General features: G+C 36.8%; 2 protein-coding genes across 3 annotated transcripts; one reads left to right on the top strand and one right to left on the bottom strand.

The window, feature by feature from the left end:
* The first annotated feature begins 467 nt into the window (after positions 1–467).
* Positions 468–5,451, top strand: LOC127367331 (C-type lectin domain family 4 member M-like). Of its 2 annotated transcripts, none has more exons than XM_051407092.1 (7): positions 468–631; positions 1,473–1,550; positions 1,658–1,765; positions 1,852–2,046; positions 3,088–3,236; positions 3,414–3,529; positions 4,890–5,451. In XM_051407092.1, the coding sequence occupies exons 1-7, from the start codon at positions 586–588 to the stop codon at positions 5,059–5,061; spliced, it is 864 nt and encodes a 287-aa protein (XP_051263052.1). In that variant the 5' UTR covers positions 468–585; the 3' UTR covers positions 5,062–5,451. The 2 variants fall into 2 exon arrangements, with proteins under 2 accessions (XP_051263052.1, XP_051263051.1); XM_051407091.1 differs by having other exon boundaries at positions 468–646; positions 4,890–5,450.
* A 4,210-nt stretch (positions 5,452–9,661) lies between these two features.
* Positions 9,662–14,702, bottom strand: gpatch4 (G patch domain containing 4). The gene is made up of 8 exons (XM_051407086.1): positions 14,557–14,702; positions 13,450–13,528; positions 13,281–13,354; positions 13,058–13,150; positions 12,347–12,463; positions 12,095–12,216; positions 11,763–11,813; positions 9,662–11,210 (listed from the first exon to the last, which is right to left on the bottom strand). The coding sequence occupies exons 2-8, from the start codon at positions 13,526–13,528 to the stop codon at positions 10,412–10,414; spliced, it is 1,335 nt and encodes a 444-aa protein (XP_051263046.1). The 5' UTR covers positions 14,557–14,702; the 3' UTR covers positions 9,662–10,411.
* Between the last annotated feature and the right edge of the window lie 2,099 nt (positions 14,703–16,801).

The raw sequence follows: 16,801 nt of genomic DNA, 5'->3' as shown, positions 1-16,801 counted from the left end.
CTCGAGTTTTCAATAAGTAATAAGAGTTGTACTTCACAAAAAAAAACAAAAGGTTAACAGACAGGTTATTCTTCAAGACACATCAAATGAGGAACACAGAAATGATACCAGTTGTATGTTTTGAACTAAACAGCCAGTGACTGTAACGCTATATAATGTCCTTTAATAAAGAAAATGTTTCGTTCTGAAAGGCATACATACAGTAAGTCCTTAACAAAAAGTAGTCAAAATAACCACCTGATGCTGTAAAGAGAAGAGTTTAACTCTGTGAACAATTTTGCTATTTTAACTTTTGTATCTTTACACATAATAATAAGACATCTGATGGCCTGCCATTAACCCAGTGCAAAGTGGTGACATTTGCTCCTGCTCACCACGTGTGTCATAAACAACAAAACCACAATTTGTCATTCTTACAACATTCTACCAAAAAAGAAGAACTACAGGTCATATAGTCCTCTGTCTCTGAAACTACACCGAGCTGCACTGAAGATGACCTGCGTTTAAGACTCTGTGGTGGTTTTAGATTGATGTTTCTGTCTTTAAGAGAAAGTGAAGACTTTCTATGATAAACTTGATCAAGTTATGGAGGAAGAACTGAATTATGTGACGGTGGTTTTCAAGACTAAAGGTATTTCTACGCGTGGTGAGTCACATATTCTGTTTTTTTTTTTAGCACAGTCTGCACTGGTAGTTATACTAAAGCAATGTAACTGAGCTTCTGACAATGGTGGAAAGTAACTAAGTACATTTAAGTATTTAAGTAGATTCAAGGTACTTGGCTTTTTCTATTTTCTATGTCCTGCTACATTTAAGTGGGAAATACTTATATATACCTTTTTACTCCACATTTATTTGATAGAAGTTATTTGCAAAGTAATATTTTACATACAAAACATAATATGATCCCCTGTTCTTCTACGCATTTTAAATTAGTTACATTGAAGTGCTGCTTACAGAATAATACATCAGTTGAAATAAAATATAATTAAACACTGATTGCAGTTGTTATAGTTGTACTTTTGACTTTTTACTGATACTCAGTATTTTTTTCTTCATTTCACCTTAAAGCTGATTCATGTATGATGTTTGTGGCTCAAACACTCTCACATTGCAACATTTTGAATTTAACAGCACATTGCGAATCTTTGGGAACTTTATGATTTCAACAAAAAACTAAAATACTGCAAAAGCTCTGTGGTAATTAACAGTGTTTGGCATGACAAAATGTGCACTATGTTAGCTATAACATACTATATCAGCTATTAGTCTGTCATAACATACAGTATAGTTATAATCTTGTCTGATAGCATTATGATAAACATCAGGCTTTGCTGTCGGTAATGCAAACAGAACAGTACATTTCTAGACATGCCAGGGATAGATAACAAAATGCCACACTGCAGACCAAGAAGTAAGTCTTGATAGTCACGAAACATTGCATTTCCTTTAAGCTCTTTTCCTTTTTGCAGAGGAACCAAGAGACATGGATGACTATGAAGACATAAAGACTGTGGAGCAGACATTGGATACAAGTTCTGTCTTACCAGGTTAATTGTGTTTTACCATATTAAAACTATTACTACTTTAATAACAAGTTGCTATAAATTAGTAGGCTATAATACATTGTTTTTTTGTGTGTGTGTGTTCTTGGTAGAAAATAAAAAGAAAGCTCCACTGTGTACTTTGCTCCATCTGGTGGCAGCAGGTTTGGGGATTATCTGTGTCCTCTTGGTGTCGGCCGTCATCACCCTCAGTATCCACTGTAAGTCTTTCTGCCTGTTTTCAAGGACTTTCAAGGCAGTTTGACAGTAAAAAGTGCAACAGTAACGGTTTCTTCTCTGACTGCAGTCAACACAGTTATGTCAGAGCAGTACAGAGAAAACACCAACTTGACATCCCAAAATCTGCAGCTGTGGACAGAAAAGACCAACTTAGAGAGACGGACAGAAGAGCTGACCAGAGAAAAAGACGGACTCAACTGGACCATCAGTGTAATCATGGAACATGACATGTTCCAGGTGACTGCCCACTGCCCACAGAAAGGTAATAACATGGTACACTCTAGTCTGTTTAGGTTTTGTCACCTCTCCTGAATGTAGTTCAACCAGGAGAAACAAGTGAATGAAGTAAAGATATTTTTTGTATGAGAGATTTTTGTGATTGAGGGGCATCTGCCCTGAGCGGCAGAAAGATAACCCCCCCATGTGGAGTCCAGACACTGGTGGTGATGGTTGATGGGAAGGTGGAGGGGCACACATAACAGCAGAATGAATGATCTAAAGGCAAAAAAAAATCATATTTAAAATGACAGCAGCAAGATAATAGGCTAACAATGGAGGAATGTCGCTGTGCTATTGGACAAAATGTGACCAGTTAATGAGAACAGCTGATATCATGATTGACAGCCATAGATAATGACAGCAAGGAAATTATGCACAAGCATGAATGAGAGAAGTGAATGCAGGACAGAACGTAAAAATGAACGACAGGCCTTTATGCAAAAGAAAGTCTACATTTTCTCATTTTTCACACTTTCTCTAGAGCTTCATTCATTTATCTTAAAGGTCCAGTCTGTAGCATTTAGTGTCATCTAAGTGGTGTAGTTGCAGATTGAAACTCCTTTGATTGAACCTCAACAAACTACAGTGGCGGAAAAACACTTATCTTTTATCTAGAAGCAGGGTTTTGTTTGTTCGTTCAGGGCTACTGTAGAAAAATGGCGGCTCAACATGGCAGCCTCCACAAAAGGCAACCTGCACCATCTGTAGATAAAAAGAGCTCATTAATGTACCAAAAACAAAACGATTCCTATATTCAGGTGATTATACACTAATGAAAACATAACAGGAATTTTATATTCCATTTATGCCAATAGAGCCTCCTAAATGTTACACACTGGACCTGTAACTTTTATGGTATTTAGATTTTCATTTATTTTTGCTCTCTGAGTGGAATTACCTGGAAAGAGGGATGAATGAAAATGTTCTAATTATTCAAAATATATATCAAAAATATACATTTTTAAATACACATTTATGTAATACAAAATGATCATGATTTTGTTGTCTCTGTCTTGTTTAACAGTGTGTCAACCTTGTCTGGACGGCTGGGTCCAGTTTCAGTCGAGCTGTTACTTTTTTTTTGATAACAGTTGGAAGAGTTGGGAGAGAAGTCGTGACAAATGCAAAGAAATTAATGCAAATCTGGTGGTGATTGAAAGCCAAGAGGAACAGGCAAGACTTACTTACTTCATTTGATTCATTTGTGTTGAAACAAAGCTTATCTTAATTTCTTTCTATGTTTTTAATGTTTCTACTTTTTGCATGTCATTCTTTGTGTATTTAAATCATTATTATTATATTATTGCAAAGGCATTATTTTCTTAATCAACACCTGTATCACAAACGTAGGAATTCATCAATAACCACACCAAAGATCAAGAAGATTATGGTTACTGGATTGGCTTGAGCAGCAAGGATGTGATGGGCAAGTGGATGTGGGTCAATGGAAGAAATGTCTCCGTGATGTAAGTGCAAAACTACACACACAAGCACCAAAAGTTCCCACATAACCTAATTTTACCCGCAGTAATTCAGACACTCACGTTTGTCAGTGCGCTAAATAAACCAGACCATCGGCAAGATGATATGGGCGGCCTCTATCCTATACCGTTTGTATCTAGTATCTTGAAGTGGCAGATGGTTCTCCTACAAGCTTCACGTGAAATACAGACGCGAGCAATGTTGAGTTAGTTGCAATCTGAAACTTTACCGCTAGATGCCACCAAATCCTACATACTGGTCCTTTAACTGTAAGCATTAGCAAAGAAATTCACTTGGCGTTTTTTCTTTCTGAGAAGATTAATATCACTCTTGTGTCAAACTATGAAGCTATAGCCAGCAAGCAGTCAGCTGTGCATAGCAAAAACACTGGAAATAGGAGCAAACAGTTAGCCTGGCTGAGATCTACTAATCAGCACCTCTTAAGCTTGTTAATTAATAGTTCATAGCTTGTTTGGCAGTGTGTGTAGTAAGTATGTACGGGAGGTTATGTGAATTTCTTGGCTGTGACTTCTTGGAGACAAGAAAACTCCAAACTCCAACCAAACCAGCATAACTTGTTAATTAGTGATCTTTAGAGGTGCTAGTACCGGGATTTTAGAGCCAGGTTAGCAGTTTCTTTCTGTTTTCAGTATCTGTGCTAAGCTAAGCAGATATGAGCATATAGTATCAGTATTCCCATCTGACTCTCTGCAAGCAAGGTTGGGAGGGTTGCTTTACTACTAAAGTACTTTACTTTACTTTACTACTAATAATTACCTAAAAATGTCAGTAACCTAATCCAAGTATCATAATAAGGTAATGTAACTTTCTTTACTTTGTGTTATTTTTGGATTACCTCAATGCGAAATATGCCAAGACAAGAGAATATCAATAATATGACCTGTATTCCTTTAGACACCAGAACAATGTGACTTTAGAAAAGAAAATTGGGAAACCAAGATTTTTTAGCATCAGAAATCCTTTTGTGTATTTTTAAAGAAAAACTTGCTTTTCATCAAGCAAATTCAGACAGTAGCCTCTAGATCATTTTCACAGCTGGAAGGCAGAGCTTGCATTATACTGTGATATTGTTCCGTTCTACTTAAAAGACAAAATAATGGTGAAATCTTCACGCAGTGAAAGCATTTTTTTCACTAGAGGCCATGATAATGAATTGGGGACTGTAAAATAAGCTCTAGTTTCCCTATTTTTTATTAAACTGAACTGTAATCTGATAATGTTTTTGTTCTGTGTGTAATGGATTACAGTCAACTTTTTTTCATACCCTATAAATGTCTGCAAAAAAACACAGCTCGATACCATGTGAATTATTTTCTTCTTTAGGTACTGGAGGACACAAGAACCTCTCTACGGAGTAGCTTGTGCTCTTATTCAGCCACATGCAACTCCTCTGGCCAATTGGAACAAAGCGCACTGCGACAAGAGTAACCACTGGATCTGTGAAAGGAGAACCTTGATCAAAGAATCAGCTGCACAATCCAAATTGATTGTTTAACGTTTAAGAAATCTATCTAAGATGTTTTTCGGTTAAAACGGATGGTGTTTTTCCTGTTTTTTTTAAGGATTTCAGCACATTTTCTTTTTATGTCTTTTTCTAATTTATGTTCTAATTTAAAGTATCCATTTCTGCAAATGTTGAACAGTACACATCATCTTTGTGTTATATATCAGGCTTCAATACTACAAATAAGGAGATAAGGACGCAAACTGAATAATCATCCATCTACTTCTTGTTATAATCTGTTTATATTCCTTGGACATATACACTCAGTAGCCACTTTATTAGGTAAACCTGTACATACAATCTGCCATAAATGTTACCTTTACTACAAAGCTTATAATGTTCAGAGTTGTTTTTTTTTTTTTACACTCAGGTTTTAATTCAACTATATGTTTTAGAACTTTTTATTAAACTGAACTGTAATCTGATAATGTTTTTTGTTCTGTGTGTAATGGATTACAGTCAACTTTTTTTCGTATCCTTTAAATGTCTGCAAGAAAGCGTTTTGCAAGCTGCAGTTTGTCAAGTGTTAGGGGGAAGAGGAACATCTACCTGTTTGTTTTACATGGGGTCATGCTGTGACCTAACTAACTGAACACCATTCACCTCTGTATTTGGCAATCTGAGAACAAGAACAGGCTGTGAAATGTATAGGAGAAACTATGATGGCCATGAAAATGGCAGAAAGCGCAAAAGGCCCAATCTACAGTCAGTATTTGGTTTGTCCGTTTCGGGCTACTGTACACAGCAGCTCGATTGTTATTTTCAGGTGATAACACATAAATGAAAAAACATTGCTAGATGCCCCTAAATCATACACACTGGACCTTTAATAAGTAACTATATCAGATTACATTTTTTAAAGTAACCCTCCCAAACGTAGTAGAAGAAAAAACTGTTAGGTGTCAGAAAAATGTCAAAAAACAAACAAACTTATCAGTGTATTACAATGCAAAATCGACTGTACATTTTCCATGCAGCCATGATAACAATAATAACAAATTACTTCATTATAATTACAATCATGGTTTGAATATGAGCTTCCTCATAACAAGCAGATGGTGAAGCAGCTGCACACTCTCACTTTCGTGTGTTGGCTGTGTTTTTGGGGATACTTTGTGTCCTGGTGGCGAGCATCAGTGTCATCATCTACACTGAGTTTCATTTCAACACACTAGAGTATATTTCAATAAACAGTTATAGCAGCTTACACCACATTTAGACCAGCTGAGTCAGTCTGGGATGTCTTCTACAAAAGAAAAATGCATATATGAGTTCAGCTTTCTCGGAATTGTGCCTGCTTGCTGCCATTAAGGAGTAGGTTTTGTTTTTGCCATTAAGGGATTGTTTTTGTTTGTTTTTTGCTTTAGTCTACTGATTACAAGCCTGTACAGCCTATAATACGATACACTATTTTTCTAAACATTTTCTAAGCATATTCTACATTTTTTAAGTGGATTTCTTGGCAGTTGTCGTTTCAGTGTGCTATTTAAATCAACTTGCAGAGATCTGAGAGTTGCTTAAGACAGATAATCTATAAATCACAGCAATAATTCATTAGCTTTTCTTAAAAGTCTGTTGACTGCTAAGGCATAACCCTTTAAAGCAAGAAACTAAACTCTGGTTATTACCATTTACATAAAACATACTTAACTCCAAAGCAATGCTGTTCTGCAGCCGACTTTCAACTTCTGGATGTGTTTTTAAAATGACCCCTATGTCAGGCTACCACAAGACAGAAATCAGTCTAAAAAAAGTAAATGTGGGCTTAGAGAAAATAATACTTCTCTGATAACACCAAATGCATGCACTGATGTGCTTCTCACCATAGTCAGTGTGTTAATAAATGAACCTCAGCAACCTCACAGCAGAAAATCAGCAGCTGATAGTGGAAATGAGCATCTTAGAGAGAAAGAATGCGGAGCTGAGCAGAGTCATCCTGAAATTTTAAAACTTTCCAGTAAATGAATCCTGCCCAGAAAAGAGTAACATTAGTACACAGAGTTCACAAGAGTAAATTAATGAAACACAGAAAAGTTAGCTAATCAAACAGTAATGATAAATGAATACTTAGAACGCTGTATTAGCAACACTTTAGCTAGAAATAACAGAGTACTCACTTCCTGAAAAACTAAATCACAAATCGACAATCACAGAACAGCTACAATTAAAAAATAACTGATGCTTACATGGTAATGCATGATTTTAATCCACTTTATAGCATATCGTTCTCAGATAGGGGCCATTTTGCACAATACGTATACGTATACTACATTGATTTTGATAACTACTTTTAGCTAAGAATCCGAGTACTTTTTGCCACAATCATTGCCTCCTTACTTTTAGTGAGTGAATAACTTTTAGACTGATGCTTTCAATCTCAAGCTTAAGCCAATATGGATGAGAAGTTCTTAAAATGCTCAGAAATAATGAAAATAATAAATAATGATGAATAATGAATAAAGAAAACTGGGCAAATTTCGTCTGCCAAGGAATATTGTGAAATATAATATATAATTAAAAGGTTCAGAATTGCTTATGGATGCTGTCATGCAATTGTTTCATCCAAGAATTAACTTTTCAGTCTCAAATGAACAAATGAACTAGTTACTGTTCTTCCTGTCAGTTTTACATATTTTATTCTCATTACTATGTGGTCTTATATATTTGTCAAAGTTTGTGTAACAGGGAATAAAGGGAAGTATTTATTCTGTTTTATGAATATGATGATGATTCAACATGTACTGTAATGAGGTAATTTTACATCCAGGAACACTGCATGCATTTAATACGTCAGTTGTGCCTGTTGTAAGCTGTTGAGACAATCTGTTGACACATCTTCTGTCCTTCACCTCATGAACTTCATGATTTCTCCTTTTTACCGGTGCAAGTCAGAGTTCAGAAAGTTCAGTTATTTGTGTAAAAAGGACAGAAAGATATAGGTCTATAGGCTATTTTACATGTGGAGTTACAAAACAGAACATAATGTGGCATTTTTGGGTATTCTGAAACGATAAAATAACTAAAGAGCAAAGATATAAATAGCAGCATCATATTTTAGATGTTGACACTGTTGCATTGGGAATATTTTTAGTAGCATTTTGAGTAGTGTGGTGTGTCAGGAGACTAAATGTACTGTAGCTGTTTAACAGTGTGACCTTTTTAAACATGATTTATTCAGGGAAGTTTCCTACTCCCTCAGAAATTTTCATCAAAAAAGTTTTTAATAACCACATAAAATACAGTGGGCCAATACTGTTTTGTAGAGATGGTTGGATAATACTGAAGCTGTGAAGTTTGCTTCATTTCTGTGAATCTCACTGTTGCAGTACATTGTGTGAAGAGGTAATGCTTGTATCCAATGAATACCATACGATTGATGAGGTCTGAAACTTTAAATGTCACCGGTGCTTCAGAGAGCAGCTTTGTTTAGTTTGACGTCCCCCTCTCTTGACCTTCGGAAATTACATTTGGAACTGCAGCTCTGCAGAATTTTCATTGAAATTAATTGCGGCCAGGAAAGTCTTAAAATGAGAAGGGTTTGTATGGGGTTACTACAAAATAGTTTGTAAAAGGCTAGAAGCTAAAGTTTAAAATTAGTGGTTCCAGTGCCGGAAGTTTTAGATTCTGGCAAAAACAAATGCAGCACAGAGACAAGTCGTAAAACAGGAATATACCCAAATAAAATGATGTAGGTGTCACACGCCAGGTTTTCACTTGCATAATATATAACTTGATTACTATACAATTTACCTGCAGAGCATCCCCACATATGAGGCGGCCACGCTTTTTGGAGCAAAACGTAGTATCAGACTGCAGAACCCCTCTCAGGAAGTCGTTTTGAAGAGAGAACTCATCACAAGAACAACCTTGTTCATTAGTAACTTCTCCAGCTCGTAGGTGGCCTTTGTTGTTAGAGGGGAGGAAAAGAGAACAACAAATATATGAAAGATGATGAGTGCATAGCAGCTATGAGTATATTACACGATTCTAGTTACATAACTGCTAATGAAGTGTCGTACCAGTGTGGTAGATGAATGTTTTAAGTGGGGTAGTACATGTATACATGTTTGTTTAGGGGGGTTGTGATCTTATGGTAGGGGGATGACTGAATGAATCTGGTCACGGTCACAGGGTCAGATCAAAGGACCATTTGTGTTGAAGACCTAAAACTTTCACATTTTTTCTCCTTAGAGATGGCATTGATTTAAAGTTTTAAAATAATTCAATACATTTTTGGGTGTTGTGGGTTAATGTTGCATGGGATTAGCTGTGCTAGAAATAATCAATAAAAGTACATTTCCCAGGTTATCCTACATTTAGATAAATGTCACATCATCATTAAAGCGTTCAATGTCTGGTTTCTGTTCACTGAAAACTTGTGAACCTGGGTGTGTCTGTCTTTCCTGGGAGAGGGATCTCCCTTTTTGAAGGGTTTTTTGGGGGGAGATTTTTGCTCAACCAATTTGAGGGGTTACAGATAGAGGGTGTCGTATGCTGTGCAGATTGTGAAAGCAATTGAGGCAAATTGTGATACTGGGCTATATAAATAAAACTGACAAAAGAAATCACACAAGTTAGATGCATCATAAAATGTTGTTTGCATATAAAGTTCAAACTTTAATGTAATATTGGTTTCATCCATTTCATGTGTATGTCTTTCTTCCTTACAATAAAATAAACAATTATTCTTGATGCAGAAACTACACTGAATTCTTGACATTTCATTGTAAGTTTCCACACAAAGTGGTCAACACAGGCAATTTAATTGGCACCAGTTCTAATGATTTCACATGTCCCAACCTACAAATGTCAACATTGACTTGATTTGTAAGACAGCTGGGTTTGGGCTGCACCCTGCGGATAAGTGGGGACCATTGACTCACTAAATCAATGATTTAGAGGCTCAAACTAAAAAGATCGACTGAACACATTTCATGTTGTATACAATCAACAATCTTAAAAAGTCTGCATCACCAACAAACGACCTGGTTCCCTCAGTCACTTGAACATCAGCAGCAGGTTATAAACTCCACAGTTCAGACAATATTGATTGAAAAATCTACTCTTTCATAGCACACAAGTGAGGTTGTTTAACAGGCAGAAGAGGCACAACTGCTGGGTGTCATTACTGGTTACTGGTCTGAATTACTAATAAGATATTCTCCAATCAATGGAAAATATCTAAATCAGTTTACAGGCCAGGTCAAATGAGAGAGCACAGCCTCCATGCAATCCATGTTTGGCACATTAACTCATCACAGCTGATTGAAGGTAATGCTAACTTTACCAACCAGCCAAGATAAACCTGTTTATCAATGTCCAAAACATTTCTTATCAAATACTACTCTTTGGACTTCTTCTTTTTCTTCTTTGGAGGAAGTGCATCCTCGTTTGTACTGTCATCTACAGAAGATTTGTCCTTTTTACACTTTTTCCTTTTCTGCTTTACTGTCGTTTCTTCCTGTGCAACTTCGGCTTCCTCCAACAGAGCTGCAGATTTTTTCTTCTTGGTTTTTGGAACCGACTCTGATTGGCTAGATTCTGTATCATTACTCCTCTCTTCCTCAGCAGGTTCACTGTCGCGTTTGGAGGATTTCTTCTTTTTCTTCTTCTTCCTCACGTTTGTGTCAGTCTGCAGCTCAGCAGTGTCCTCCGGACTTTCTGCTGCAGGTGAAGCTGCTCTTTCTTCTTCGTTCGGCTCTGCATTTTTTCTCTTTTTTTGATGTTTCCTCTTTGTTTTACAGGAATGGTCTGCTTCCCCATCTTCTATGCAGATCACATCCTCCTCAGTGGAAACTGCATAGGTTATTTCCTCAGTGTCCTCACTGGCTTTCTTTGTCTTCTTTTTCTTCTTTTTAGGTTTAACATCTGTTTCAGGACTTTCAGACACTTCATCACCATTAAGTACATTAATGCTCCCAGTGGATCTTTTCTTTTTCATCTTTTTTCTCTGGGAGTCCTCGTCCATCTGCTCCTGCATCTCAGGAGGAGATGACTGGGAGGTTGGTGGAGACGGTGTAACGCATACTGGTGAAGCACTTGCTGACTGGCTCTTCTTGCCGTACTTAGCCATGAATTCAGCCTCCTGCTGCTCTAGCCTGGCTAACTTGGCGCTCATGGTCAAGCCGTGCCGAGCTCCTCTACAGAAACACAATAGAAATGCATCAGAAATCAGAAAAACATAAGCCCCAAATTATTATTATTATCGTTGTTATTATTATAATTATTATGCTTCTTTGTTAAATCATATTTCATTTACTGAATGTAGGCCAAGGACACTGTACACATGAAAAACAAAATATACAATTGTTTCATGTATTACAATTTTCTAAATACACATTTAAAAAACGGGACTATAGACTGCAGTTGTCAGCATTTGCGGGAGTTTTTTCTTCCAGATCTGACATTAAATGAATGAAATCTTTACTGCTTTATCATTACTATTGATAAATCAGACATGACAAGCAGGAAATTATCAGCATCAGCTAAATTAAAAAAATCCATGCTGTCGACAACTAGTTTAAACTGCTCTGTGGGGGCAATGTTTCTCAATTTTCTTGAGGACCGCTCATCCAAACTCGACACTGCACTCCCTTGGATGGCCAAGTATGAAGTTGATTAGATGAACGGTCCTCGAGATATGCAAATAGAGGCAGTGAGAGACTAATTCTTTTAAAGTTAGATGAACTTACTTGTGAGCCGTGCGTCCTCCACACACCTTCATTAGATCAGAATCAGAAAGCCTGTTGGGTATCAATGAATTAATTACATTGTATAGCACTCTGAAAAATGTTAAAAAGGTGCTTTTGCACATGAATCAAACTGGATGAGTAACAGACTAAATTAAAACTGATTGATTATAAAGAAATGAAATTGACCATAATACATCCGGAATGAGATAACAGTTTAAAAAGTGCTTTGCAGCTGTAGTCATGTTGACGCTGCTAACATGTTGTGCAGCTTTTGATGGAAAAAACAAAACAAAAACTATAAATCTGAAGGCTGCTGCAGATGAATCTCTTACATGATGGTGCTGGAGAGATCCAATTTCTGGTCGTCCTCCTCTTCCTCCTCCTCCTCCGAGCTACTGCTGTCGTCTGAGTCTGAAGACTTTGGCTGCTCCTGACCGGATAGCAGTGTGGCTGACTGAGAGAGAAGCATGGAAATCTTTGTCAGTTCAGACCAGAATCAGTCAAATTGCTGGTAAAGTTTTTTTTCTCCCCAAAACCAATAAATAATTGATCCTACATTAGCAAACAACAAACAGACAGATTACCTTGACAAAGCACCCATAAAGTTTGGCTTTAGCCAGCGAGGCCTTCCGTGGCTTTTTATTGGAGATCATCGTATCCTCTTCATCCTCATCCACTGCCTTCTTCAACTGAATACCGTTCTGGATTACACAGAAAAACCAGAAAACACGTCACCTTCTGTCAAAGACTCAACCAGATGATTTCACTCATTATCAAAACAAGAGGAGCGCATCAGTGCTGAAGTGGTGTTGTTGGAAAAATAAGTTGTTAGTTGAAAGTTTGGAGTTGAAAGATCTGAACATAGCATTCATATATGGTTCAAATTCATCAACCTGATCCTAAAAATATCCCCACACTGAACCATCTAAGCAGCTAAATACAGCTACATTCACAAGTGGAGGAGGTGTCAGTGAGTGAAGATTTCACAGGCATGAATCAGCGGTAACCTTTGCAAATGTTTGACTAATAAACGAAAAGAAAAAAGCTGAATATCACAAGTGATTATTTCCTCATTCTGAAATAAATCATCCCAGAAAATAAATTAAAAAACAAACATCAAATGTACACAACTCAACTTGAATAACTTTTTTTTTTTTTTTTTTTTTTTACACATAGCAAGACTACATCAGTCACTACCTTTAGATTACAAATATGCTCAGGCTCCTGATCATGTTGTGTTGAGTACAAGTGACTGAGTATTTGACTGTGTTCAGCTTTGTGTAGGCGGGACTTACCTGATCAGACTCCACCTGCAGACTGGAAGAGGCCTTATTGAAGACGTGATCCCACCAGTGGAAGGTAAACTGCTCCCCTTCCTTATGGCCAATCTGATGGAGAGGAGCAACATGTGAGTCTACAAATAATAAAGTGTCATAGATACGGTACCAGAACAGTTATAGCAGTGCACCATTAATCCATTACAAGAGAAAATGCTGCATAAAACCAAATGTCACTCACCCCTCCTTTATCACATTTCACTTTGACCTTGATAGCCTCTGATATGCCATTCTCTGCTCGCCCCAGTCCTTTACCTGAGGACAGAGTGGACTGAGTATGAAACCTGCGCTCGAGTCTGGCAGTGGCTCAACTGTTGCGTGACACACATGTAGTACATAGATATTCTTACCGTGTTCCCAACCATGACGCAGGAGCTGCTGCTCTGCAAACTTCAAACCATGACCTTTCTCTTGTACAACTTCTGCCATCTGTATAAAAGACAGTTTGCAGAATATTAAGACTCGATTCATTTACTAGTGCAAAACACAATATATTCTTTGTTTCTGAAACCCCTCCAAGCATCTAATTTTATTTTTTTCCCCCCTTGTGAATGACTTAATAATTTTGCCTCTTCAAGCAACTAAAGATTTTATACAATAATATCAATATGAGAAGGAAAAACACATCTTTGGGTATCTAGGCACAACTTTCACACATACATAATGCAACCTATGCCTTCGATTTAAGGAGTCTCAGGTTAAAAGGGTTGGGAAATCTTATAGTAGTGAACATTTTGGACAACTTAATAAAATTAGGGCAGGAAAGAACTAAACTATCGAACTTAAAAGAGTCCTTGAACACATCAAAAGACCGTCACACAGTGCTGAATGTCAAACTCCTCTCGGTTACTGTCAGATAAACAAGCAGATTTACATTTTCATGTTGTGTTATAACAAAACCACAACTCCCAACAGTTTTTTAAACAGTGTTTGTTTATCTATTAGTCAATCAATACAATGGTTATTGACATTATTCTGATAATCAATTGATTGTTTAAGTAATTCACCAAACAAAAAGGACAATGATTGGTTTCTTAAATGTGAGGATGTTACATCTAAATATCTTTGAGTTTTGGACTTTTATGATGGGCTTTTTTCACATTTTAGATATTTTATTGACCAAATGATGAATTGATTTATCAATAAAATAACTGACTTTACTGTAATAGAAAATATTTGCCTTTAAGAAACAACTTACCTACTTTTTGTTTTTACTGAATTACTACCAGCTGTTAGATCAACTTTACTTTTATATCCCAGCCATATACCTCTGCAGGCACTAATCTGACAAACTACTGATACATTTTTTATATGATTGATTATTTCAGGTTTTAAACAGGTTATGATTACAGTTCTTCTTCTCTACCTCACAACATAACAACATTGTTTTTACCGCCTTTTGTCAGCTAACGCTTTCCACTCAAACACAAACACATCCGACATTAAGCCCGATTTACCTTTAGACGTCTTGTTTCATTAAAACGACATCATAAACCCAGCAGACGGGATAAAACACTGACTTCAATGTACCACTCGGAGCTAACCATGCGGTTTCTGCAGGAAGCTGACATGACGCCGGAAACACGTCACTGTCGCTACCGCCTTCTTTCTCTTCTTCTCCGTCCAATCAGAGTGCCGGTAGCACAAGTCGTCATAAAAATAATTTTAATAAGTAATCTATTACTTAAATCCGATATTAGAATCCAGTTTGAAGCATTTATATATATATGTAATTTATATAATATTCCTCTCTTGCACTGTAATACATTTACAGTTGGATTATTTAATGTTAAATACAGGGGTGGAAGAAAAAGGCCTTCTCACTATAACATTACTACTAATGTTGCCCTGGAACTAATAACCATACTTTAAGTTTTAGTTCAACCTTTAACAATATATGATTTTAGAAACATGTTATCGGTTTTCTGTGTAAATTATTCATCTGTAGTCACTAAAGCTGAGAGCTAAATGTAGAGGAGTAAACATGTCCCTGTAAAATGGAAATATCCACGTACAAGTAAGTAATAAGTACATCAAAATAATAGTTAAGTGCAGTAATTAAGCTAATTTCTACAACTGGTTGACTTTTAATTGGAGGTGACCTTTTTTTTATAGATAATGGGAAAGTATTCTCACTAAACTGAATCAAATTAAACACAATCACAGAAGAATAAAGAAAAATTCTGGGTACTGCTGGGGATTTATTAATTATTCTCACTTTTTTTAATACAATATGTAGGAGTTTTTAATGACCGTCCCAGTGGTGACTTAGAGGTTGTAGCAGCCATAAAACACCCAGATGTCAGTAGATGGCAGTATTTGACACAAGAAAAATAAAACACATATAAGAATGTCAAGTGATTATTTTAAATGCATGCCTGGTACAAATGTGTGATGCATAATTGGCGCTGCCTCAGGCGGCAGCTTGTAGCCGCAGCTCCTGTCGTGTTTTACTTAACTAACTTACTTGTGTTGTTACCGTGTTTGTGTTGTTACTATCTATCTATCTATCTATCTATCTATCTATCTATCTATCTATCTATCTATCTATCTATCTATCTATTTACATCAATAGTATCATCTTCTACAATACATTCAACAAGCCATATGCTATAAATAGTGTTAATAAGGGGCGTTTTACTGGTTTACACTTGCATGCAGAAGCAGAACTGATCTAATGGCTGGATCACAACATATCTGATGGATGCATTATTCAACAAATGACTTGCAACATTTGCCTTATGAGATTCCAGGTCAAAGGCCAGTTCACTACTTCAGATAATATCACACCTGACTGAAAACAGGTTCAGGCTCTGTGCCTCCCAAACAATGAGACACCATTTTCCTTTAACTGTCTGCAGAAGATCCAATAAAGCCTGTTTCTTTTTCTTTCACAATTGATGCACATTAGACCACAGATCCCCAATTTAAGAGGGTTTTGTCTTCAGGAGCCCCTCAAAGTATTTGTAGGTTTGAAGATAATAAAGTCTTCATTGTCAATCAATGATCAATTTAGAATCACTATAAATTAAAATCAATCAAAAAGGCTATTTCTTCCCTTGTACTTCCAAAAACTGTGATAAAAGTTAAAATATTATATTCCTCCTTTTGCTGGGGACCCCCTAGAACCCACTCAAGGGCCCCTGTTGGCCACTAGACCCCAGTTTGAAAACCACTGGTTTAGCAGGTTCTCCCCAAATCTAATTCACACAATTATATGTTATTACATGATTCTTCTTAACTCTGGATCTGACATTTCAAACCAGCAGCAACTGTCAGGCATATTATAAATATGAAACTAGTAGAGATAAACTCTTGAGTGCAAATGCTAACGGTTTGTTTGCAGAGATTTGAATGTTAGGAATGATGTTTGTTTGGGTGTAATAGAAAGTTCCATCCTGGATTATTTCACTGAATACCTTTTCTGACCTTACAAGGACAACTAAAAGCAACACTAAAATGATACCTCCCCCTCTCCGTGTCTTCAGCATGGGACTGCTGGTCAGCCCCTATGTGGCCTGCAGGAAACAATTTTATTTCCCCCTGCTCTTGGTTTCCGTGCAGTGAGGATGTTTGCTTCACCAGGCCTCCATCCATGAGTTGTTTATCTGTGTCAGCACTCAGTAGGGGGGGAAAAAAACACCCGTCCCAAACAGGCTGGTTATCATTGCTGGCCTACTGTTTGGGAGGAAGCTCTCCAAC

This window comes from Dicentrarchus labrax, unplaced genomic scaffold, assembly GCF_905237075.1.
Source record: "Dicentrarchus labrax unplaced genomic scaffold, dlabrax2021, whole genome shotgun sequence".
NCBI classification, from domain to species: domain Eukaryota; kingdom Metazoa; phylum Chordata; class Actinopteri; family Moronidae; genus Dicentrarchus; species Dicentrarchus labrax.
The sequence above is the reverse complement of the archived record's forward strand: the minus strand, read 5'-3'. Positions and strand labels throughout refer to the sequence as shown.

Coding starts and splice junctions, on each gene's coding strand:
- gpatch4 (XM_051407086.1), bottom strand. CDS start 13,528: ATGGCAGAAGTTGTACAAGAGAAAGGTCATGGTTTGAAGTTTGCAGAG. Junction 13,355..13,449: donor GCGTCATGGTTGGGAACACG/GTAAGAATATCT, acceptor CTCTGTCCTCAG/GTAAAGGACTGGGGCGAGCA. Junction 12,217..12,346: donor TTTATGGGTGCTTTGTCAAG/GTAATCTGTCTG, acceptor CTTCTCTCTCAG/TCAGCCACACTGCTATCCGG.
- LOC127367331 (XM_051407091.1), top strand. CDS start 586: ATGGAGGAAGAACTGAATTATGTGACGGTGGTTTTCAAGACTAAAGGT. Junction 1,551..1,657: donor TACAAGTTCTGTCTTACCAG/GTTAATTGTGTT, acceptor TGTTCTTGGTAG/AAAATAAAAAGAAAGCTCCA. Junction 3,530..4,889: donor GGAAGAAATGTCTCCGTGAT/GTAAGTGCAAAA, acceptor TTTCTTCTTTAG/GTACTGGAGGACACAAGAAC.